General features: G+C 36.2%; 1 protein-coding gene across 8 annotated transcripts in view; it reads right to left on the bottom strand.

The window, feature by feature from the left end:
• Positions 1-26,198, bottom strand: part of HERC1 (HECT and RLD domain containing E3 ubiquitin protein ligase family member 1) — a 260,009-nt gene that overhangs the window by 56,115 nt on the left and 177,696 nt on the right. For 3 of the 8 annotated variants that reach the window (XM_037833741.1, XM_037833745.1, XM_037833748.1), the window contains 14 exons: positions 25,382-25,558; positions 24,145-24,384; positions 23,671-23,754; positions 21,433-21,953; positions 18,765-19,540; positions 17,178-17,376; positions 14,686-14,846; positions 7,155-7,271; positions 6,709-6,940; positions 5,543-5,667; positions 4,301-4,521; positions 3,107-3,375; positions 2,258-2,310; positions 1,375-1,575 (listed from right to left, as the gene is read on the bottom strand). In XM_037833741.1, the coding sequence (XP_037689669.1) occupies positions 1,375-1,575; positions 2,258-2,310; positions 3,107-3,375; positions 4,301-4,521; positions 5,543-5,667; positions 6,709-6,940; positions 7,155-7,271; positions 14,686-14,846; positions 17,178-17,376; positions 18,765-19,540; positions 21,433-21,953; positions 23,671-23,754; positions 24,145-24,384; positions 25,382-25,558 (3,376 nt within the window). The remainder of the gene's footprint in view (positions 1-1,374; positions 1,576-2,257; positions 2,311-3,106; positions 3,376-4,300; positions 4,522-5,542; positions 5,668-6,708; positions 6,941-7,154; positions 7,272-14,685; positions 14,847-17,177; positions 17,377-18,764; positions 19,541-21,432; positions 21,954-23,670; positions 23,755-24,144; positions 24,385-25,381; positions 25,559-26,198) is intronic. The other 5 variants (XM_037833743.1, XM_037833744.1, XM_037833746.1 and 2 more) reach the window with 5 other exon arrangements.

Raw genomic sequence — 26,198 nt, 5'->3', positions numbered from 1 at the left:
TTCAGTGGCTGAGAAATTCCAAATGGAGTCGAGAGGTCACTCTGGTAGGCATTCGTATGTACTATATAGATAACCCTTTTTAGGTTTTAATGCATTGGAATAGCTAGAAGTAAATACCTGAAACTATCAAACTGCAACCTAGTAGCCTTGACTCTTAAAGACGATTGTATAGCAATGTAGCTTACAAGGGGTGACAGTGTGATTGTGAAAGCCTTGTGGATCACACTTCCTTATTCCAGTGTATGGATGGATGAGTAGAAAAATGGGGACAAAAAACTAAATGAAAAATAGGGTGGGGGGGATGATTTGGGTGTTCTTTTTAACTTTTATTTCTTTTTCTTATTTTCACTTTTTCTGGTAAAAGGAAAATGTCCAAAAAATAGATTGGGATGATGAATGCACAACTATATGATAGTACTGTGAACAATTAATTGTACACTTTGAATGACTGTATGGTATGTGAATATATCTCAATAAAACTGAATTAAAAAAAAATCAGTTGGCCATAAATGTAAGGGTCGACTTCTGAACTCTCAATTTGATTCCACTGGTCTATATATCTGTTCTTGTGCCCCTACCATGTGGTTTTGACTATAGTATGATGGTTTGAAGCTGTGTGTACCCCATAAAAGATCATGTCCTTTTAATCTATTCCTGTAGGTGTAAGCTCATTGTAGGTGGGACCCCTTGATTAGGTTATTTCAGTTGAGCTGTGTCCCGAGGTGTCTGAATCCTCTTACTGCAGCCCTTTCTAAGAGCATGAAATATAGAGAAAAAGACACAGAAAAAAACCCCAGAGAGGCTGAGAGAGGAAGCCACTGAAGCCAGAAGCTGGAAGTAACAAAATGGAGGAGAGAAGGGAGAGACCAGCAGACGTTGCCATGTGCCTGGCCATGTGACAGAGGAGTTAAAGATTGCCAGAAGGTTATCGCCTGTTGATGCCTTAATTTGGATATTTTTCACAGCCTCCGAATTGTAAACTTGTAAGTTAATAAATGCCCATTGGAAAAGTTAACCCATTTCTTTAGAAAACTAAAATATATGACTTTGTAACACTGCCCCAATTCTTTATAACAAATTAGCATACTCTATCACCCAAATAAAAAAGATTACAGAATAGTTTTTAGTCAGTTCCCAAATTCTTTTATCACAAAGTTAAAAAAATTACTTATATTTTATATATTTTCTTTTTATCTCAACTATTTATAAAAACAAAAAAATCAAACCTAGTATATTATACCTTCAAAATGTTAAAACAAGTGGCTAAAGATACTTAATGAGGTGGATCAATATTGAACCCTTATTATGTGTTTAGCTAAAAACTGAATTAATACAGACTCTATAAAATCGATGTCAATCAGCATTTCAATTTACCTATTTGCATAAGAGTCTCTTCCATACTATTGGTGGCTGTAACCATGGCCACTGATGCCCCCAGTGGGTCACTATCAGGGAATTGAACTGGTTCTGGTACAATGCGCCGGTCATTTAAACCAAGTGGCCCAGCAAGCAATTCAAATTCTTCCTCACCCGTTAGCTTTTCATCTTCATCAACATCCAACATGTCCCAGTCTTCTGAAATTTAAGTAAATATCTGTTATGTGACTATAAACTTGACATAACTCTGCAGGCAATAGTTACTATGAGATATACCTAAGATGCAGATGGATTCAAAGTCCAGGACCCACAAAATGAAATACAGTGCCATCTCCTGGTGACCCAACCAAATTGCATAGTGAACCTTAAGGGAAAAGGGAGTCACTGTAGTCAAATCCATTTAAAAGCAGCAATAGCAAATGTTACAGCTGGTAATGGAGGTTTCAACTAGTAAAAAATATTGGCATGAGGTCACCAAGGAGTTTCTACCCTGTCCACCATCATTAGAAAATGAGTTATTTCAAATAAATGAATGGCTCTGGATAAATTGATGCTCACATCAACTTTTCATTTTTTACCTTCTTCAGTTAGGATGGTAATTTGAAATGTACTACATTTTTCCCTACTTGGAAAAAACAATGCCAAACAGAAATTAACACTCTTTAGTAAAGCTAGTGTTTGAACCCAGTTCTCTTCCTTTGATTTTGAAACTAGGCCTATTGCTATCAAACTACTTTGAGCATTTTTGGGAAAGTTTAAGTTAACATGTACATAAATACAAACACACACACACAAAGGTAAATTTTAGTAACAGATGTTAAACAGAGGGTATATATAAAAATACAAGTAAAATAAAGAAGCTCTCAAAACAAACAACTACCTTCATACACACTGTCCTGCTTGCCAATTAGATCTGGAGCTTGTCCTTTGTACCTGCACCAAACATGAAGAACATTGTGTTTTTATATAAAACAGTTAGTACCCAAAAATGCAAATTAAGTCATTAGAACATTTTAAAAGGTCATTAATAAAGCAACACAAAATTTAAAAAGTGTGTTTCTTATTATGGGATAAAGTAATAAAAATTGCTGGTATGCAGGCACACAAACATGCTTACAAAACCAATGACTACTTTACCAAAATAATAGGGAGATTTTTGGGTCACCTACAACAACTCTTTTAATTAAAATTTATCCAGGAAAGCTTTAAACATTTTAACAGTTGACAACAGAACAAAACAACCTACTCACTAGAGACAAACTGCTGTTTAAAGATGTGTAAAGAGATGATATTTTCATGGAACTCATTTAATCATAATCAGTCTCAATCAAAATTAAGAAAAAGAGCTTAATGAAGATGCTAGAAATCTGATGAAAAATATCCATGAAAAGATTGAACATACGCCTCCTAAAGGTTAAGGCAAGGGTCCTGACTACAACTTGCCAACAAGCCAAAGTTCAACACAGTCAAACCTCAGTGAAGGACCTGCTGCATGCTCCCCGGACTCAGAGATTCTATTCTGACAGGTTCTCAGCTCTGGCAGGAACACAAATTTCCCAATACCCTGCCCCATCCTTTCTGCACCCAATTCAGCAAATCATAGGCTTTTTGGGAAAGTCATAAGTAAATCCTCACATGAAGAAAGCTATAATTCCCATGCCTTCTGGTATAAGAGATACTTCATACTCTTCATTCAGCAGGTCTGGAAAGCTACATAATTTCAAGGTACCTTTCAGAACTTGTTGTCTTGGATTTGGTCTTCAGGGATAAGTACTTCTCTCTGCAGCTGCCACATAACAGGTAGTATGGATTTCCACTCCCACATTCACCACCAAACCAACCATCCACATAGGAACCATTGCTGCGATAGCCTTGGCGGTTTGCACTGCGCCCACAGCCTGGATGGTTTCTCTTCATGTGTTGATTGAAGCTGACGACACTGCACTCACATAGTTCACACACCACCACTTCTTCCCTGTCTTCAGATTCACAAACATGCTGCACAAAACAATTTCATACCAAGTTATTAGTCAATTTAATATAAAATTAAGATAAGGTAAATAGATTATTTATGATGGCAAATTAACTACTTTGTTTACATATACTGGAATATTTGCAAAATGCTTTTTAATGCTACATAACTTTCAAATCAGAATGTAGATCACACAATCTGAAAGTGTTCTTTGTCCTCCTTCATTCCAATAAATCACTAAGAAAAGAGCTAAATAACAAAGACAACCTGCCCCATCTCACCAAGATTTTTTTAAACCCTCTAGTGAAAATAACTACTTTATATCTGGTCATAACATAAATACCTATTTTCTGAATTTCTTAGAAGTCATTTTCATTTATCTCATTAATGTAGTATAGCAAATTCTCTTTCCTGTAGGACTTACACCTGTGAGATTTTCAGTCTCCATGCTATAGAAGTGTAATGCTAAACAACGTATATATGCAGACCTACTATGTACTCTGTCCTTGGGTAGACTTGGGTTTTACAAGATCTAGATGGGTATTAGCTCCAAGAATAAAATGAGGTATTACTGTGATTAAATGGAACCTATGAAGGAGAAGAGCAGGTATTCAGATAGCAATGTGAGCACAACAGCCATGCTATATACCCAGCAGAGTCTATTGGGACCTGATGCCTGTTTTGTAATCTATTTTTGACATCAGAATCAGGTATTACCATAATAAGGCATAATCAGCTAGTCTGAGGAGAGAAGCAATAAAATCACATAGAAAAGGCAACAAGAGACTTTTTCTTTTTAGTTTTTAGGTATCAAAGTAACTATTAAATCCCCAAACTTCAGGATGAGATGTCTTATAGAGTGTTGCCACTTTAGGGAATGCTGTTAGTAAGCTGCATGAACAGGAGGGCAGGAAAATAAGTCATAGCAGCCCCCGCTGCAGTCACACACACCCAGGTAGGCCAATCCAGTACCTCTGGGATCCACATTCCCAGAATATCATTGTCACTGGTCAGGTCTTGTCCAAACATAGCTTCCATTGCTTCATCATCAAGATCAATTTCCAATTCCTCATCTAAATTAAAGTCATATAACGCTCCTGGGTCTTGCTGCAAAGATATTCCTTCTCTCCGACTTTGATTCCTGTGGGCCTGCACAGAGCGGTATAACCCCGCTCAGAAAAAAACAAAAAAGGCCTTTTATTTGCACGCATAAAATAGTTCTGAATAATTTCACCAGTTCCTGTCATACATGTAGGTGAGAGCCTAACTCAGCTGACTTACTGGATCCCACACACTAAACATCAAACTGTACATTTCACATGTGTTTCTTCACCTGTTAAAAGGAGTTAGTAATAACATTCATAACTCACCATGAAGTTTTAAGTTTAAATAAGAAAATCCATGTAAAACACTTCATGTTTGGTATATAGGAAAACATTCAATAAATGTTAGTTGTTATAGGATTATTTCAGGTGTATTTTTAAAAAATCAACCTCCTTTCCTTATATGGTGAGTTTACATACTATATTTTCCAGGAATTTCAATTTCTCTCTCACTGTTCCCATAAATTACTGAATCTTTACTCATATTCTAATATTTCAATATTCAACCTCTGTTTTTATAAATCACTTATCCCAGGTTTTTGGTTTGGAAACTATGTTCTCTATAACTTACACTTTACATACCCAGAACATAATCCTAGAAGTCTTCACTAATATAATGAGGGCAATTATTTTTGCCCCTCTAGGGCCTTAATAGCGAAGCCCTAAGACCCAAAAAGCACATTGGGAAAGCCAGTGCCTACTTATTGACACAGAGCCCTTTCCAACCCCTTCTCACCACTGATGTTAAATATTAAACATGCATCATCAATTCTTAAATTTTAAGTTGGCTGAGGGCAGAAAAAGCATTTACAAAATTTCTCAATACCTAACAAGTGACCAATATAGCCTTCTGTACCCAGAGGGAACTTAAAAATAAATTTATGAATGTATGCTGTGATTTCAATTAGGTAAAATTATGTAAATGCACAGAAAATAATATGCAAATACCTGTTCTATTAATGTGGTGGGGCTGAGTACTTAATATCATTAACTTACATCTTCTTTAATGCTGCATTTACATTGACTTTAAAATTAAAAAAAAAAATATGTGATATTCTCACCAAGAGAAGAATATGAAACATATAATTACCTGCTCTTGCTAGCAATGTGCGAGCAGCTAAATCAAACTTGTGTCTTCTTGTTACGGCTGAGCGACCCCTAGCTGGTGGTCCACTTCCAGAAGCTGCATTCTCTGCATGATCCAGATTATCAGGGCTACAAATGCAAGTTCAAAAGCAACACAAATTTTAAAAACCATTATGAAAAGAAACCATCAGCAAGCTTGCTTATGGTATTAATTTTTTTCCAAATATTTCTGAGAAAAAATATGTTTGAGATAAATATTGAAACATATATTTCTGTCCCTTGTAAAGATTCCTCAGTTATAAATATGTCAAAACCCGGTACCTGAGCAATAATTTTTCTCATTTTGAACTATGTTAGCAATAAAATGGTGATCAATGAACATTTGAACTTAAATGAGATCAGATATGGCCTTAACTGAATACTAAATGATTAAATATTTATAACTTGAAATGATTGGGAATCCTTGCCTAGAGAAACAAATATTTCAAAATAAGTTAGGAAAATACATACTGAGCTGTTAGAAAAATCTGCATGTTAAATAACACACAAAACTTGATAACATGGTTAAAATGAAAAATAAAGATTTAAAGTCATAAGAAGTGCTGAAGGGGAAAATATTTTAGAGGAAATTGCAGAATATCTTATTATATTTCATTTTAGGCTAGGCATTATCACACAATTGTCTTTACCTCTTTAAAAAAGGGGCTTATACTGTATATTAAAAACTATAGAAGAGATGAAAATACAAATTTAATTACAGAAGAGGCAGGAAAGATGTAAAAGTCCATTTCTATTTAAGGCATTAATTAAACGAATTCCTAATATTAGAGTGAATATTCTATTTTATATGACTCACATGAGATAAAATTGCTTTACCAGCATGTTTATTTTATTTTACAGTCTTAATTTTCAGTTTCTTTTTCAGCTCAATTTTACATAAAAATTATGAATTTCCATCTTTCCATGGAATCATCCAGTCAAGTCAAAACTTGTCATGTCATTTTTACTCTCATGGACACATGAACTTATAACTGAAATGCCCACCATTTCAGATACCTATAATTATCAACTTTACATATCATTAGAAACATTTATGAGGGACAATAAATGGGACTTTTGGGGTCACCGTTTTTAACACATGAAACAGAAATAGAGAAATTGGAATTTTACCTTTCACTAAAGCCTTCTTCCATTTCAGCAGCATCAGCTGATGGTATGTCTCCTGGTGACTGCAAATAACAAGGATCATTCGACTTCCCACCACTGCCTAGAACTGCTGCTCCGTGCCTCGAGTCTGCTGTACTGCCTGACTGGGGCTCTTCCTCCTCCTCATGCCCAGGGTGCTCTATCATCCACATGGCAAGGACAGTGATGTTCTGCGCATCAGCCTCTCCTCGAGCACCTGGACGGGGGGGAGAAAAAGTCTAATACTGACTTTTGGCAAAGTAATTAGTTATTCATGCTGTCAGTTTAAGACAGTTTACCATAATGTCCTTACAACCAAATCTGGCATTTAAAAAGTTACCAAGTGTTATGGTCTCTTAAAAAATATGTTGCCTTTAATAAGATATAACTTCTCATATCTGCATATACTGATATATAAAAACTTATCTTACCTGTGGCTTCCATAGCTTTAGCAATCTGCCGGAGAGAGAATCCCATTTCCAGCAAGGGCACTGCAATTGCTGGAGGAGGAGGAGAAGTGGAAAGTCTACTGCTTGGGTCTGACAAGGCTGAGAGAAAGAAAGAAGTAAAAGCCTAAATATTACCATATACCATGAGTAAAAATGCATTTATGGTACAACCGTAAGTTTCCAATTACTTTGTACTATCCAAATCTAATGAAATTTTACTCTACTAAAAATACACTAAACATATAATTAAACATAATTAAATTGGGTATAGCTTTACAAGGTTTTTCATAAGATAAATCTGCTAATAATACAAAACAAACCTGCTAATAAAAAATTCTTTATAAAAACTTCTCTTCTTAGTGAGGATGTTTTAACCAGTTTATGTCTGTGATATCTTTGCTCATAAATAAATATCCAAAGGCATAACCACACCCCTATACCCAAAGTTTTATTATTCTGAAATAATTTCCCACTTACAAAAAATTTCAAACTTAGAAAAATATGCAAAAACAGTACAAAGAACTTTTTCCCAATGAACATTTGAGAGTAAGTAGTAGACATGAAGTGCTCCATCTTCCCTGAATATGTTAGTATGTAAATACTACAAATAAGGACATTCTCTTGCATCCACTATACAACCACCAGAGTTAGGAAATTAGCAATGTTATAATCTAATCCAGATCCCATTATTTACCAAATATCCTAATAATGTTCTTTATAGCAAAGGATCCAATCCAGGATCATATTTGCATTTAGCTGTCATGTGTCTTCAGTCTCCTTCAATCACTTTGATACTCTGAAGATTACAGGTCAATTATTTAGCAGAATGTCCCTCAATTTGGGTTTGTCTGATATTTCCTCATGATTGGATTCAGGTTATGCTTTTCGGAACCACAAAAGTGTGTTCCCTTCACTGCATTCTGTCAGATGGTATACAATTTCGATTTGTCCCATTACCGGTGATGCTAATTACCTTTAATCATTTGAGTGAGGCTGTATATGCCAGGTTTCTCCACTGTAAAGGACTCTTTCTTTCCTTTGCAGTCAATAAGTATTTGTGGGGAGATACTTTGAGAATATGTAAACATCCATTTTTCATCAACATTTCACTCACTAGGTGTAGCATCCAATTACATTCATGGCTGATACATTACTGCGATGATGGTTATCAAATGATGGTTTCTAATTCCATCATTCCTTTTAGATTCATCATTTAGTATTCCACTTTAAGGCAAAACTTTGCCTTTCCCCATCAGTATGAACTTGCAGATTCTTACTGTATTCATAGGTTATTATCCATTACTATGGTTATTTATTTTGATGCATTCAAACCTCTCAGATTTAGCCAGTGGAAATCCCTTCAATCTGGCCTTTCGGCATGTGCCCATCAATCTCTGAGCACCTTATTACTTCCTTGTAGAAGATAGCACAGGTTCATCTCTTACTCAGCCCTGGAACCAGCCATTTCTCCAAGAAGACGCTGGTTCCTTTTAGTAGAGAATGGTATTTAGAAGACAATATCTGGGCACTAGGTATATTTACTGCTACTGAAATGTCATTATTTCCAGGCCCTCTCAGTGGGCAGTGCTAGTGAATCTTCATCCCGCTCAGCTCTGACAGCTGGTGATGGGTCATGTGGACATTTTCTCACCCCACTCAGACTTTAACACCCATGTCAAGGTCACTGACCCAGGAGCCTTTCTTACCTCGATCTGGCTCTGACACCCTGCTCTGGGTCACCATGCTACCTGCTCTCCAACCCCTACTAGTAAGAATGTCTACACAGCTTGACCCCACCTAATGGCTTTTGTATTGAATTATGAAGGAAGGGAGAAAGGGAGGGAGGGAGAGAGGAGGAATGGAAGGCAGGCAGGCAAGCTATGAGTCTCATTTTTGTTTAGAAAATGTCACCACTGCTACACTGATACTTATCCCAATATGACAGATGGACTTCTGCTTCTGGCCATAATGAAGTAATAGGAACTGGGTTAATCCTCCCACCTTAAAAAAACTAAAAAAAAAAAGACAAGACAAAAAAAACACCAAACAATGGTCTTTAGACATTGGACAATAGGCAGTGTAGAACAGCAATCCCTAAGAGAAGGGGAACAAATGAGTAAGATATACAACTGCCTCAGTTTAATGCCTGGATAGAATTTCAGGTTGTAGTGCCGAAGGGATGAACCCAAATTAAATCTGATGGTCTCTTTGAGTTAAGGAGCCAGAGCTGAGAAGTCAAGGAGGCCAAGGTGGTTAGAATACTGGAGAGGAAAGAGCTATATGGAAAGGGGACAATTGCACAGAGCTGTATGGAAAGGAGAATTCCAGAAATGTGCAGAGATTTCCCTTAAGTCTTCAGCTGATCCAAATTTAATGAAACTACCCAAGATTGAGGAAAGAACCACAAGAAAGAGCAGGCAGAATAATACCTGGTGTTCAATGGGTCTGGAAATAGTTTGTGCAACCACAAGCTAGAGTAAAACAAACAAACAAAAAACCTGTAATACATAAAGCATTGGGTAGAACACCAAGAAAGGCACTGGCTTGGTAGTGGGTAAAATTAGCCCTAGACTAAAGGTTTTGCTGGTCCCATCCAATAAAGCTTAAAAGCAAGTCTTGAGAGAATCAAATTGTTTCTGAGTAAGTTAACTATGTCCCAGAATAAAGTCAAAGAATATTTAAGGAAATGCAAACTATCCAACACTCATCAAGGTAAAACTTACAATGTCTGGTATGCAATCAAAAATTACCAGGCAAGCAAAGAAATAGGAATATATAATACACAATGGAGAAAAATTCAATCAGTAGAAACAGACCCAGAAATGACACAGATGATCAAATAACAAGAAAAGAGCATTTGAATAGGCATCATAAATATATTCCATGTTTCAGTAAGGTAGAGGAAGTATTGAGCATGTTAAAAATACCCAAATTGAACTTCTAGAGATGAAAACTGCAGTGTCTAATTGTAAAAATACACTGGTTGGGATTAACAGCAGATTAGACAATGCAGAAGAAAAGATTAATGAAACAGAAGACGTAGCAATAGAAACGATCCAAAATGAAACTCAGAAAAAAAGAATTTAAAAAAAAAAAAAAAAAGCAAAGCATCATTCATCTGTAGGACAACTTCAAGTGGCCTAATATATATGTTACTGGAGTTCCCAAATAGGAGGAGAGGTGGGACAGAAAAAAATATTTGAACAAGTAATGGGAGAAAATTTTCCAAACTGAATGACAACTATAAACCCACAGATCCAAGAATCTCAACAAACCCCAAATACAAGAAACATGAAGAAAACTATACCAAGGCAGATCAGAGTCAAACTGCTCAAAACCAGCAGTAAAGAGAAAAATCTTACATTATATACAGAGAATACAAGAAGACTTCTCATTGGAAACAATTCAAGCCAGAAGGCAAAGTTGTTTAAAAATTTAAAAAGTTTAAAAATTAAAAGATGTTGCCAGAGCAACAACTTTAAACTACTGAAAGAAAAAAAAAAAAAAGCCGTCAACTTGGAATTCTGTACTCAGTGAAAATATTTTTCAAAAATGAAGAGGAAATAAAAACTTTTTCAGAAATACAAAAACCAAAAGAATTCATCACCAGCAGACTGCAGTATAAGAAATGTATATTTCTTCAAGCAGAAGGAAATGGTATCAGTTGGAAATCTGGATCGAAATGAAGGAAAGAAGAATCCTGGAAATGATAACTACATGGATAAATATAAAGCAGAAGGAAATGGTATCAGTTGGAAATCTGGATCGAAATGAAGGAAAGAAGAATCCTGGAAATGATAACTACATGGATAAATATAAAACACATGGTTTTAAAAATCTCTTTAAGAAAAATAATTGACAGTTTATAGCAAAAATAATAATGTATTATGAGGCCTATAACATGTAGAAGTTAAATGTATGATAAAAGTACAACGGCTGAGGAAGATAAAATAAAGATACTGTTCTAAGATTCTTTAACTATTGTGAAGTGGTATATTACTTGAAAGTAGACTGTGATAATTAAAGATGTACATTATAAACATGGAAGCAATCTCTAAAAATACAAAACAAAGAAATATAGCTAATAAGCCAACAAAGGAAGTAAGGAATAATAAAACATACTTATTTAATCCAAAGAAGGCAGAAAAGGAGGAAAAAGGAAACAAGGAACAGATGAGATGACTAGAAAACAGATATATGGTAGATTTAAACCCACACATACCAACAATTACATTAAAAGTAAATGGTCTAACTCAAAAAAGAAAGAGTGGGGAAGATAGCGGCATAGCAAGGAGTGGAAGCTAGTTAGTCCCCCTGGAACAACTAATAAACAACAAAGCACAACTAGTAAAATAGTCTGGAATAACTGCAGGGGGACGAACGTGACTGTCCACTTATACACCAACCTGAATTGGGAGGAATGCCCAAGATCGCAGCATAAAATCTGTAAGTAAAACCTGTGGATCCAAGCTGAGAGCCTCCTCCCCCCACTGGCAGCCCAAACTGCAAAGCCTCGCTGTGATAGAGAGCAGCACTCTCTGAGCAAGCGAATATAGCTCAGCCCAGCTCCAATTGAGGTTTTAATTAACAAACATGGACTGCTCAATACAAGCTATGAATCCCCAATAAGCAGACAGAGGCTTTTGATGATGACTGACCTTGGGGAGCCAGAGGACCGCTCTGGGAAGGAGGGGTGCCCAGAGAACCAGGTGCTATCTCTGGCTGATGGGCGAAACTCAGGGTGGTCGCGGACTGGCCCTGAAGGGGGCTTTCTGTCCCTTTTTCAGCTCAGTGGAGAAAGCCTCAGCTATTTTCAGTTCCCAACGCTCTGAGCCAAACAAGGGTGGAGATTGCAGTCAGAGGGACTATTCTAATGCAAATGATATCTCCCCAGGGGGTGTATCTTCCCTAAGAGGAAAGAAGTGGGGCCCAGCTCTACTATCCATCTTCCATTCAGAACCAGAACCCAGAGCCTGGGGTAAAACAGCCATGGGACACACGTCCTTACACCAGTTTGGAGCTACAGGCTGGCAGGTGCCACCTGCTGGGCAGAAAAGCACAGTCACAGTGACTTGACGCCTCATAGGGTGTATCAATATTCTAAGACACCCTCAGGGAAACCGGATACTATTGCCTCCTTCCAAGACCTGAGCCCGTTCTGGTCTGGGAACACCTGATTGGGGTAACCAAGGAAACCATGCCTAGATAAGAAAAAACTATAACCTACACTAAGTAAAACAAAGTTATTGTCCAGTCAAAGGAACAAACTTACACTTCAACTGAGATACAGGAATTGAAACAACTAATGCTAAATCAATTCAAAAAGTTTAGGGAAGATATGGCAAAAGAGATGAAGCATATAATGAAAACACTAGGCGTACATAAGGTAGAAACCAAAACTTCGAAAAAACTGGCAGAATCTATGGACATGAAAGGCACAACACAAGAGATGAAAGAAGATACAATGGAGACATACAACAGCAGATCTCAAGAGGCAGAAGAAAACACTCAGGAACTGGAGAACAAGGCACCTGAAAGCCTACACACAAAAGAACAGATGGAGAAAAGAATGGAAAAATATGAGCAATGTCTCCGGGAATTGGATGACAATACAAAATGCATGAATGTATGTGTCATTGGTGTCCCAGAAGGAGAAGAGAAGGGAAAAGGGGCAGAAGCAATAATAGAGGAAATAATCAATGAAAATTTCCCACCTCTTATGAAAGACATAAAATTACAGATCCAAGAAGCACAGCGTACCCCAAACAGAATAGATCTGAATAGGCCTACTCCAAGACACCTAATAATCAGATTTTCAAATGTCAAAGACAAAGAGAGAATACTGAAAGCAGCAAGAGAAAAGTGTTCCATCACATACAAAGGAAGCTTGATAAGACTATGTGAAGATTTCTCAATAGAAACCATGGAGGCAAGAAGGAAGGCGGGGATGACATATTTAAGATACTGAAAGAGAAAAACCACCAACCAAGAACTCTATATCCGGCAAAAGTGTTCTTCAAGTATGGAAAAAGAGCTTAAAATATTGTCTGACAAACAGACAATGACAGAGTTTGTGAACAAGATACCTGCGCTACAGGAAACACTAAAGGGAGCACTGCAGAAAGAAAGGAAAAGATAGGAGCGAGCGGTTTGGAACACAGTTTTGGGAGATAGTAGCACAGCAATGTAAGTATACTGAAGAAAGATGACTGTGAGAATGGTTGAAAGAGGAAGGTTAGGAGAACGTGGGTCACGAGAAGGAAAGAGAAAAGATAAAGACTGGGACTGTACAACTCAGTGAAACCTAGAGTGCTGAACAATTGTGATAAAAGGTACAAATGTTTTTACGTGAGGTAGAACAAATGAATGTCAATGTTGCAAGGTGTTAAAAATAGGGTGGGATTGGGGGGAAAATACAATCAATACAAACTAGAGACTATTAAAAAAAAGTAAATGGTCTCAACACACCAATTCAAAGGAAGAGATTATTCTACTGAACTTAGAAAGCAAGATCCAACTATAGGCTGCCTATGAGAAACCCACTCTAAACATACAATTCTAACACTGATCAAAAGAAAGCAGGAATATCTATATTCATATCAGACAAAGCAGACTTCAGAGCAAAGAATATTTAAGGAATAAAGAGGGTCATTTTTTAATGATAAAGCAGTCAATTCATTAAGAAGACATAAGAATCCTAAACATTTATTGACCTAAAAACAGAGCTTTAAAAGATATGAAACAAAAACTAAGACATGAAAGGAGAATAGACAAATCCACAATTACAGTCAGCGATCTCAACACCACTCTCTGAATAACTGACAATAACAAGTAGACAGAAAACCAGTAAGGATAAAAAAGACTTGACCAGCACTATCAATGAATGACCTGACTGACATATACAGAATACTCCACTCAAAAAACAGCAGAATACGCATTTTTTTTTTCAAGTACACATGGAACATTTCTCAAACAAACCAAATTCTAGGCCATAAAAGAAGTCTCAATAAATTTAAAAGGATTCAAATTATACAAGATACATTCTCAGATAACAATGAAATTAAATTAGAAATAGATATAAAAAGATAATGGAAAATCCCTAATATCTGGAAACTAAAGAACACACTTCTAAGTAACCTATGGGTCATAGAAGTCATCAAAGATAAATTAGGAAGGACTTTAAACTGAATGAAAATTAAAACACAGCATTTAAAAATCTGTGGGACAACAAAAGCAGCACTCAAAGGGAATTTATAGCACTAAGAAGTCAGCAATAAAAAAGAAAGGTCTGATAATGACTGATATACAATAGGTTATTTTGCATCCAAATAGCCATAATTCAATTTTGTAGCTTCTGAATGGAGAGGACAGTTCAGTTTGATGTGGACAGTTCACCCTTTGTTAAAATCACTGTTTTACCTTCAGTGAAGACAAAGCACAATGCACACATGAAGTCCCATACATGTAGAACTCTGAGAAGTTTGGATTTCACAATACATGACAGCACACACACCTGTGCGGTTAGCTGGCCTTGTTGACTGGGAATCAGGAGAAGTTAAGCTTTGCCTCCTTCCTACTTCATCAGAAGGAGAGGTTGGTAACGATGATATTGGAGGAGTCTGAGCACGACGTGTGGGAAGTACAGTGGTTGTTGGGTAACTAGAGAACATTTGCCTTTAAGAAAACAACAGTCAGCATAAAAATCTGGTCAGGAAATGGTATACACATCACAGTCTTCTTATAGAGAACATGCAGCCTAAATAATTACACAGGTTACTCGAGTTTAGTGGTGGGGAGGGGACTCCTCAGTTTTAGAAATAATTATCTCACAGGGTGCTTACCTATACAGGTAATAAAACTTTATCATGGGTTCAACAAATGGCAGTAACACAGCAGCAGTGAACAAAACAGATGAAAATCCCTGTCTTAATGAAGCTCTCCTTCTTCTATACTACCAAGATGGCAGGGGTATTTTGGTAGGCATACAGTAGTAGAGAATAAAGATTTTTAAAGTTAGATAACTTGCAGTTACTTTAAATGAAAATTCACTAGCTAGCCATGAAATTTTTCACATAGATTCACAGTAACAGTTTACAGGCAAGTTATGGGAAAAAAAGATAATTGCCCAATCATACAGCACAACTGAAAAACATTTTATGGATAATGATATGTCAGCTGTATAAAGGCAAGAAAGTACAGGGGAAGCAGCTCCTTTCAAGTGAGAAGGTAGATATATTTAGAGAATAAAGTCAAGGAAGATCCTCACTGGCTGCTCTTTAGACTTATTCAACAGAACTAAGAACTTTTTAAGCATCAAAAAAGCACTGTCCACCCACTTAGTCAAATAACTGTGATATGTAACAAGTCATATTGGTAAGATTAAAAAATTAGAAAAAAAATTACGTATTTTACCACATACTATGTTAAAGTTCAGATATGCCTGTGATTTTAAAGAGGAAAATAAACGAAAATCTATATAAAATACCTAATTTCCTTTCTGGATATACACAGCTTTGCAAAGCTTAGGTTACCAAAATACCTTGATGTTATTTTAAGCAAGCTTTGAATTAAAATATGTTGAAATATAATAAATAAATAAATAAATAAATAAATAAATAAATAAACTGTGATATGATGATATTCACAGAGGGCAGTAGTTCATTGACTTTTCTCCTGTTACATGACTTTCAGCCAGGCAGAGACACTTCAACTCCAACATAATCCCCAGCCAACAGGAAGGAAATGAAATCAGAAAAGAGGAGTCAAAAGGCTGGTGATTGCATCTGGGAGCAAGGGATCATTATTTTATCTTTGAATTCCAAAACTACACTAGCCCGAGCTTGAAAGGGAATATGGAGTCACAGTGCTACTAATCCTCTGTGGATGCCTTGAACTCTCTAATTGCTGGAAGGATTAAAATCCATATTAGAATATCCTATCATTCCTCTCTTTTGCCTTTCTTGAGCAACAGCACTTCCTGGACCTGTGTTATTCAAATGAGAGCTAAGAGGTAGATGTAGGGGGACTGGGCAATGTAGCTACTATGATTGGTGTTACTTCTGCCCAAGTCCAGAGCAGTAATACAATGATTTTTAGAGTGTGGACTGAAGACCACTACATCAAAAATCACTGGAAAACTTAATTTAAAATGGAAACCATGGGCTCCACACCAGATCTACTGAATCAGACTTGATGAAGGATAAAGCCCTGGGGCTTTAAAAAGCTCCTCAAATGGCTTTTGTGCACACCAAAAATAGAAAACCACTACAATGTAAGCTACTCTCCTCTTCTACTCTGCAATGCACAATGCAAATAATAATGATCTGTCAACTAAGGGAAAGGGGGAAAGAAATAAGGAAAAGGGAGGCTGACTATTCCCTTTATTTCACTTAAGCCCTGGTTAAAAGAGCTCATAAAACAGTCCCTCCCTAAAGGTCCTACTTCAAAGATTTTTGTTTTGTGCATATATTAGGCATACTGAAGCAAAAAGAAATTTAAATAAGTAACCATCATTTGGATTTTTCAAACCAGGTTGGGTGAAGAAACATCATATGACACACTCTTTCATTTGAAAAGTAGTCTTGTTTGACCTTATAACAAAAATAAAGATATCAATAAGGAATTATGCTTAAAAGGGAAATAGAGAAGAGAAAATTCAATGGAGGTGAATTTTTTTCTGAGATTCTAATACTCAAAATACAAGTATTTACTTTTTGACGAAAAACAATACTCAAAAGTCCAGCCACAAAAAATGAACATAAGGAGATACAGTATTGGTAGACCTGGCGCTACCACTAACTAGCTGTGAGACTTAAGCAAGTTACTAAACTTCTCTGAGAGACATTTCCAACTTCAAAAAAATGGGTTTGACTATATGATTTCTTAGGTTCTCTCTAGCTCTGGAATGTTAGAATTCAGTCAGATACACTATTCATAAGAGAACAATCATTGCATTTCAGAATCATAGGCATCAGTATGGCAGGCATTAAAGGTCAACTTCTTTACCTGAGAAGACTGAGTGGCATCACTCCTGGGGACTCAGACGCAGGTACCGTTTCTGTGTCAGTGACTGGAGTGGTGGCAGTTGTGGTGTCCTCCAGGGAGCTACTCATAAAGGAAGTCGTGCTTGAGGCTGATGGGCTGGTGGTAACCGGCGTCTGTGCCTGCTGGGCTTGGTCACTTTCTTCGGCTTGTTGATCAATCTCTATAAAACAAGATAAAGGTTAAGGAAGTAGAAAGGATTTTTTTTTCTCAAAGTGACAACAAGAATGGAAAACTTTTAACTTTTAATTTGAAAAGTTTATAAATCTTTTAAAAGTATCTTCTATGACAGATTTACAGAAAAATATTCTTCATATATATATCCTCATATCCACTATTGTACTCATTATTCACGACTCTACTACAGACAATAATATGAGAAACCCTTGTCGTTACTTATTTTTTTTAAAGAATATGGTTCTGTTAAAACAAACCAAATAATGGTCTCACTTTTGGTTGTAAGATTTGATAACAGTTTCTCTAAAGATATCTGATCATTAAAACTGTGTTTCCTTGGCAATTTGATTTTGATGCCTAGCTTTAGTTTATAAATAGGCAAAGATGAAGACATATAAACACAGGAAGAATAAAAACCAAGACAGAAACTCCATGCTCTAAAAATAACAATACCTCAAAAAATAAACTACTTCTAGGAGTAAATTAAAAAAGAAAGAAAGAAAGAAAAAAGTAGTTAAAATATTTAAAAGTTTATGAAGTATTTATACATTTTTTCTTATTTGGTAAGGGAGCCTATAAATAACAATCAAAACAGGAGTTGTTACAAATGCAGTTAATTCTATTAGGTTTGCTAAATGGCCATGTCCCTTCATAATCATCATGATTTAAAACTCCTACTTATATGCACCATGCACCTCTCTCAGCCTATTTACTGTCTAAGCTAAGTGAGGAAGGAGGGGAGGGAGGGAAAAGTAAAGGAAGGAGAAAAAGGAAGAGTAGGAAAGAAGAAAAAAAAGAATGTAGGCAAGGGACTTTTTGTTCACTGCTGACTCCCCAGAACCTAGAAGAGTGCCTGGCATATAGCAGACACTCAATAAACATTTACTGAATGAATCTCAATTTTATTTCTGAATTCATATTATCCCCAAAAGTAAGAATAAAAGATAAAACAAGTGTTTTTACATGCACGCACATATATATATATATAGCATATGAAATAGTGGACTTTAAACTGTCCTCTAAAACGTCTCTGAGAAATTAACAGAATAACATATTTTTTGAATCAAATCAATAAATACTTGAGTGCCTTTTGTGGCATGAGTTATATTTCAGTTTTACAAAATTATTAATAATTATCAAGTTCTAATGCTTGTGTAGGTTTAAAATAGAAAATTATAGGGAGACAGTTGCTTATTAATATTAAAAAAACAAAACTTGTTGCCTTCTGAAAGAAAAACAATGTGAAAACTGCCTTGGTCAAAAAAATTTTACAAAAGAGTTACAGACTATATCACTTCTGACAATTATAAATACAAACAATTTCAACAGCACAAAAGCAAAAAAATATATATACACATATATAGGATAACATACCTTGCTTAATTTTGCCCCCAAACTGGTCTTCCAAAAGCCCATGGACCACTAATTTATAGATCATGGCTTGAGCTCGTTCCAGATCAGCTAATCCCAAAGCTCTCTTTATGGGTGACCGCATGACTGCTCGCTTCACCATGTGTCGCATCAAGAACTGCAGGGCTGCACGCATCTCCACGTCTTCATGAACAACTGGAGAGCTTGCACAGTCTGAGTTGTGGCCATTTTCAGCCAGAACTTTCGGAATCAGCAACAGCTCAGCATATTTACTACAGCCAAGAAGAGCACTAAGTGATTTCATAGCACCAAGGTAGAGATAGGACAGCTGGACTGCTCTGATTTCTGACTGAGCTATGTCATGGTTTTTAGATATGTGTTCATGATTTTTTCTTTTTCCTTCTGTTATTTGATGTTGGGATTCCCCACCTGGCAGTGTTGGATCTAAAGAAAAAGAAGCTATTTCGTTTTCTGATTTGGAGCTTGGGGTACCCTGACTTTTGACATCGTCAGATGTTAAGCCTGTTCGCATCTCTAAAGCAGATTCACTCTCAGTTTTCTGCTCAACATCCCCTTTCTCCTCAGACTCGTGTCGGTGTTTCTTTTCATGTCGCTTGGTGCTCTGTTTTCCCATGTCTTCATGAATGCCAGTCAGATACGTTAGGTCCAGCAGCACAGAAGCTGTCAGGCCACGAAATCGCGCCACATCAAACAGCAGTGGTTCACAGGGTTCCAGATTATACAATGGAGTATCACTAGGCGACCAAAAAGTTGGGAAGCTTTAATAAAGATCAGAATGACACAGGAAGAAGCAAGTGAGGGATAGACAGGAGGAAGATACAGAAAATAATGTAGACTAAATAAGATGTATCATGTACATGGCACAGAGAATAATATATACAAACTAGAGAAGTCATTACAAACAGAGAGAAGAATGAGTCTATTATGAGAAAATGGGGAGATGGGATGCTAAATGCAAAAGCAATGAGGATGTGCATGTGCTTTCAAATGAGAATATTCACTCACATATAACATGAGCCAGGAGTTGGCAAACTTTCTGTAAATGGCTAGATAGTAAACATTTTAGAACTTGTAGGCCCTGTAGATTTCTCCTGCCTTCATAGTACAAAAGCAGTCACTGATATATCTAAACAAATGGGTGTGGCTGCAATTTTATTTACATTAACAGGCAGTGGGCAGGATTTGGCCTGTGGGCTATAAAATCTGCCAATCCCTAATAAATTATTTGGAAAGTCTGTATGTTTATTAATTTAGTTTATTATGTTGGTAATGGCCATTTATAACCTATTTCAGAAGAGACTTTGCTTCATTAAAAATTTTGCTTTGCAGACTTCAATTAATGCTTCTAATTTATAGTTTAAAGAAAAATATGATCACATATTTCCTGATATGTGGCAAAAATTACCTGAAGCTTAAAAATGTTATAATCACACAAACGTAAGAGAAAACTTCAACAAGTATACAAAGTTTTGTAGCATATGTTTGTTAAACTAACTTTAATCCTGGTTCCATCTTACCTCTCTAACCTTATTTTCCCTTTGCTTAATTTTTCTTGTTTTAATTTAAATTTAAAATTAATTAATGACATATGCATCCTGACAAAGCATCATAAATCCTTTACGAAACAAGGTAAAGAATAAAAGAAGAGGTAGGTACTTTCACATAACTTTGTAAGATTTTCATTGGTTCTCAGCTTGGATGGGTAGGGAAATAGAGAGTATATTACATTAATCCCTGAAATTGTATGCAGATTTTATGGATGTGTATTTTTCAGCTGAGAGGGTCCTCTGTTTCACTGATTCTGAAACGGTACTATCTCCAAAAAAACACTAAAAACCACTGTTTTAGATATTGTTCCCCATCATATTAACACTATGAAGGAATCACATTAGGCAGAATAATGAACATCATTAATAAATTATCCTATCATTAATTAATCACTGTTTTCAAATGATACAATTATGTAGTCATTAGATACGTGAGTCCCCTTATCAATGGAAATACTTAACATATTTCCTGTTAAACATATTGTTTCTATTTTGCACAAATCCTATCTGAATGCAAACACATCTAAATGCTTTTAAGTATAGTTTGTGTCAAGTAAATGTAATTTTCATATCTACCCAAAATGTTGTGCATTGAGGGAATAGACATATATACTTTATTAAAAAAAAAAAGCTAAATAAGAATACTTGGAATCACAGTCATTCAAAACCTAATTTTAGTCACTCAAATGTTCTCATTCTGCAAAGCCTCTTATACAAAATATAATTTACAGATCTGCATTTTCAGGCTGGCTTCCTTCTATCCCAGTGTGCAATGGGAATGATTAAAAAGTAGGAAGCCAAATGAAAAACATAGAAAGAAGGATCCCAGTTAAACCTCTAAATGAGTGAGCTTACCATTTCTTTACAAAACAAAACAAAAACTATCATTATTTTACAAACCATTAGTATTCCAGGGAACACAAGTTCGGGAACAACTCCTTTATGAAATCACAGTACCAACATCTAGTTCTATGAAAAAAAATTATTAAAAAAAAATTAACTGGCAGCTCATCTAAAATATACAATTACTCACTGTCCCTAGGAAATAGCTCATTTCACCACTAAATACTCGTTTGCTGAAAGTGTAACTCAACAGATCATACCTGATGGTAATTTCTGCTTCATCCCATTGGACCTTAGCAGACGTGCTGCCTTCTTTGACTACTCCCAGCAGCGTGGCGTGGCGCCCAGTTTGCTTGTGAACACATCGACCTCCAACTCTAAGACCAGCATCAACTCCTCCTATCACTGCCAGCACTGGCCACACCTCTATGCAAAGGGTCCTCAGCTGCAGCTCTGAGAGGTCGGCAAGGCCATGCCTACTATGTTTACCTTTCTCTTCCTCTTTGCTTTCCTTCTCCTCTCTCATTTCATTTTCCTCTCGGCTCTGAACCGAACGGCTTTTCTTTAGCTTCTGACCTGCCTCCTTAATACATGTCTTAATTTTGTGCAGCCTTTCCATCATTTTTTTGTTAATGCAGTAAGTCCAACGGTCTGTTCGGTGAAGGATACGGATAAGCTGAATAGTGGCCTCAGCCAGTACTACAGCTACTGGACTACAAATGGGGTCTCCTGGAAGTAAGTCTCGTGGTGTGCCACGCATCTGCATATCACAAATTTTCACCTATGTAAGATAAAAGAGGGTGGCAAATGTACAATATTAATAGTTCTTCTAAAATATCAGTCACTATAAATTGGAGCATATGGAAACCCATGTTGAACTAGTGCTTGGTCTCCTAATACATGTGAATTATACCAATTGGGCCCCTAAAAGGAGTGCGCAAATGTGACAGACCTATCAGAAGTTAGTAGCAGCATGGTTCTCTGGAATAAGCCACCATGCAATATAAATTCTTCGAGTCCAAGAATTCCAGAGCTATTGAGCCACTTGAAAGATGGATATAGATCAAGGTATATACGACTGACCTAACTCAGTCCAAAAAAGCTTTGGGGATCTACTCACTCTCATTCTCAAGATCCAGAATAATAATGAGTCCTTACATTGTTCAAGGGGCACAGGGACACAAGGGTAAAATCATAAATCTGGACAACTGGGATATTCCCAATCTGGACAAATATTGCAAATAAGACACAGAGGTTAAGAGAGCAGCAAGACTTTGGTTCAAATCTTAACTCTGAGTAATCTTGGAAAATTATTTAATCTCTTTTATTCTCAGTTTCTCCATCTGAAAAAGTGACACTAATAATAGTATCTGCCTCCAATGGTTATTTTAAAGATTACATGAAACCATGCACATAAAGTGCTTATTAGTACAGTACCAGACACACCATAAAAGCTCAAAAAATGCTGACTATTATTAGAACTATTTTTCTCAGAGATTTTGAAACTTATAAGAAAAGCTTTACAGGCAGAATAAATAGACTAATAGACTAACACAGTTTAAGAAGAATAGATTCCTTCAGGATTTATAGATGTTGGAGAGCACTGAACCATTATGAACCAGAACATGCCAGAACCCACTGTGTGCTACAAGAATATCAAAGAAAGGGATGATAGCAGGCTCTGGGTTGCCTCTTTACTCCATCTACAGTTCAGTTCTGTTGACTAGCTGTTTAAGAAGCAGTTCTTGCCTGCTAGTCTTTACCTCCTTAAATATTTTAAAAAATGTATTTAAAGGCATAGAATAAAAGGTGCAGCGCTTCCTTTATAGAAATATTATATATGAGATAACCTAAAAACCTTCCTCTAAAAAATAACTATAAATTCTGAAGACTAGACCTAGACTACACTTACATCCTCAACTGAAAGGTGGGGTAGAAAAATACCACCTACCAGCCCAGGGAGACCACAGAGAAGTTTGCTTCTGTCTAGGTTTTAGATGAAGAGAAAAGAGTTTTCAGTGAAAGGATATCTCTTTAATGCCGCCCTCATGAGGGTTTCGGGTTCAAATTTATACCACCTACAAGGTCTAAGAACTCCCCAGCTGAATGAATAAAAGAGAGCTTCCCCTTCACAACTGGAACATCCATTATTCAGCTAATTGCATCTTTTTTACAATTTAAGATTATTTCTAGATTTCTCTTTTGTGGATAATTGCCAGTGAACGAGATTATCTCTAAATTACTTCCTATAATTCCTATAACTGCACATATATTTGAAAATTGACTCACTATTTCAAAATCCCAGGAATATCAAATAGTGTCTTAAGAAAGAAAGGCAATTACTAAAAATATCTAAACCTTCTAGAAGAGTAAATTATCTGAACCAGATACTTTAAATGCTAGAAATAGTTTGTTTATAAATTCTACCAGATGCTAACAAATATAATAAAAAACAAATATTGTTTATGAATAAATACAAAGATTTGAGATTTCATTACCTTTTCCCCTGGGTTGCTACTATAGAACATTACACAAGGGTACAACTCCGCTGCATCCACATCTTCAAAAGCTAATTTGGGCTCCTAAAGTATAGCAGACATGATAGGGAAAAAAGGAAACAAAAATAATTTTAAAAATTGATACTGTCCAACCACCATAAAATTCCAAGCTCTTAAGAAATGGAGTAAAAGTTACTATAGCCAAATCTCAATTAACTTTGTTAACCAACAAAACCCCACAGATAAATGATCCTAATTTGTTCATCCGATTCAACAATCTTACTGGGATTTTTCTTTACCTTTCTTTTCTTTTGTTTGTTTGGTGCTGATAAATACTACAAGAACCAAAAGGTATTAGAGAAAAACCAGAGGAGAGTGGATAACCTATAAACTTAATAATCAATACCTAAATAACTGAGTTGACTATAAATGTAGACAAGAAAACATGCAACGCTTATGAACAGGTTTCAGTACCTCTCCATTTTTCCCAAAGGAAATGGTCCTGGCTTCCATGTCTAATACACAGGTAATGAAATCTCCCTGAGTAAAGCTAGACAACGTCAGAGTCTGTTCTCCGTTGTGATAGAGATTACCACTGTAGGCCCTATACAGCCACATATCCGAGGTAGTGCGGTGATTAAAGTCATGTACTGGCCAGCGAGAAACTCCAACACACGTGCCTTCATTACCTCTGTTTTCCTTCACGATGTAAAACTAAAATAAAATTGGTAATGTTCATTAATACTCAAAATCTCTGATTATATACTATTAATTGCATTAACCAATATTAGGGAATATGTTTATAAAAAATATTTATGCATTTATGGAAATTTAAGTTTATTCTCAGCCTAAGTGAAAATTACAAAAAAAAAAAAAAAAAAAAAAGGAATTCATTTTATCAACTTGTAAAGCTTTACAAACAAATTTATTCCTTACCTTGCAGAACATTTAGAATAGCCTCTGAGCACCTATAACATTTTAAAATATGCAATTTTAGCTTATAACTTAATTATGAAGCTGAAGACATGTGTCTAGTCCAGAAAATTATTAATGGAAATTCCTTACATAGAGATTTTCTAATTACACTCTTGTGTATACATCTGTGCAGAAAAGAGTTAACATGGCACATCTGAGACTGCTATTCTTAGAATGGTTTGCTTATGACATTGTCCCTGACTGGTGTCTGGGAACCTGATTGGTAAACAGTTCCCTACTCTGATATAAACTTTTCTCTAATTGATCAGGGTGGATCACTACTGTTTGAACAAACAAAGCTGTGTTTGCTGAATATCTGCTTTCCTTCTGGGAGTCTAGAATTTTGGGATGTGCTAGTCACAGGGTGCCTACATGATCAGCCCCCAGTAAAAACCTTGGATGCTGAGTCTGTAATGGCTTTCCTAGGGAGAAACATCTCACATATATTGCCACATTTTCATCGCTAGAAGAAGAATGTGCTCTGTGTGAGCCCTCATGGGAGGGGTATATGATGATTATTTAACCACTAATTTTTCTTAACTGAGATAATTTTAGACTTACAGAAGAGTTACAAAAATAGTACAGTTCCTGTATACCCTTTACTAAGTTGCCATTTATGTTACTATCTTACATAATGATAGATCATTTACACATAATGATTTTTAAAGTCTTTCCTATACTTTTTTTAGAAGAACCTGGGGACAAAAGATGCTAAAAAAGTTCGAGTTCTACGCACCTTCCACTGATAACACCCAGAAGTTACCCCGGTTGATGCCAATCCATATCCTTTTCCTCCACTGCCATGAGTTAAAATCTGTCCATTCTCCACTAGGCAACACTGAGCTTTCTCTGGGTCAAAGGATACTTCTTGTATAGGAAGATTCTCATCTTCTTCCTCCAACTCTCCCTGCTTCTACCAGAAAGGAAATTGGGTCAGTATTTTGGAGTTTCCAAGCTCTTAGGTAATACACATATTCCTTGACTCCTTGGTTTTACTCCACAAATATTTATTAAGTACCTACTACGTACCAGTTACTGTTCAAAGTAATGGGAACACAATGATAAACAGAGCATGGTCCCTGCCCATAAAGAGCGTACAGTACCTCAGGCAAGAGAGGGACAAGGAAATAAATCATCATAGTATTATAGCAAAGGAATAAAAGAAATTACATGATAGTTACAGCAGAAACATAAAAGTCTAAGTGTCTAACAATGGTTGGGAAGGACAAAGTAAGCATTCAAGGGAGGGTGACTTCTGAGCTAAGTCCTGAATAAAGAAAGGGAATTAAGCAGCTTGGTCAAGGTACCGAAAGGCAGTTAGGGTAGTATATTTAACATATGTCAGGCATAGAGGTGCAAATGAGTTCAGTGAGTTAAAGTAATTGCAAACCATGTGGAATGTCTGCAACATAAGACTGGGAGAAAATGAAGCTGGAAAGAGAAGAAGGAGCAAAATACAAGCAAAAGGCCTTGTATGCCATATTAAAAAGTTTGAACTTTTACTCTATAGTCAATAAGGAGTGCCTACTCAGAATGATTTATGTATGGAATAT

This window comes from Choloepus didactylus, chromosome 4, assembly GCF_015220235.1.
Source record: "Choloepus didactylus isolate mChoDid1 chromosome 4, mChoDid1.pri, whole genome shotgun sequence".
Lineage (NCBI taxonomy): Eukaryota > Metazoa > Chordata > Mammalia > Pilosa > Megalonychidae > Choloepus > Choloepus didactylus.
The sequence above is the reverse complement of the archived record's forward strand: the minus strand, read 5'-3'. Positions and strand labels throughout refer to the sequence as shown.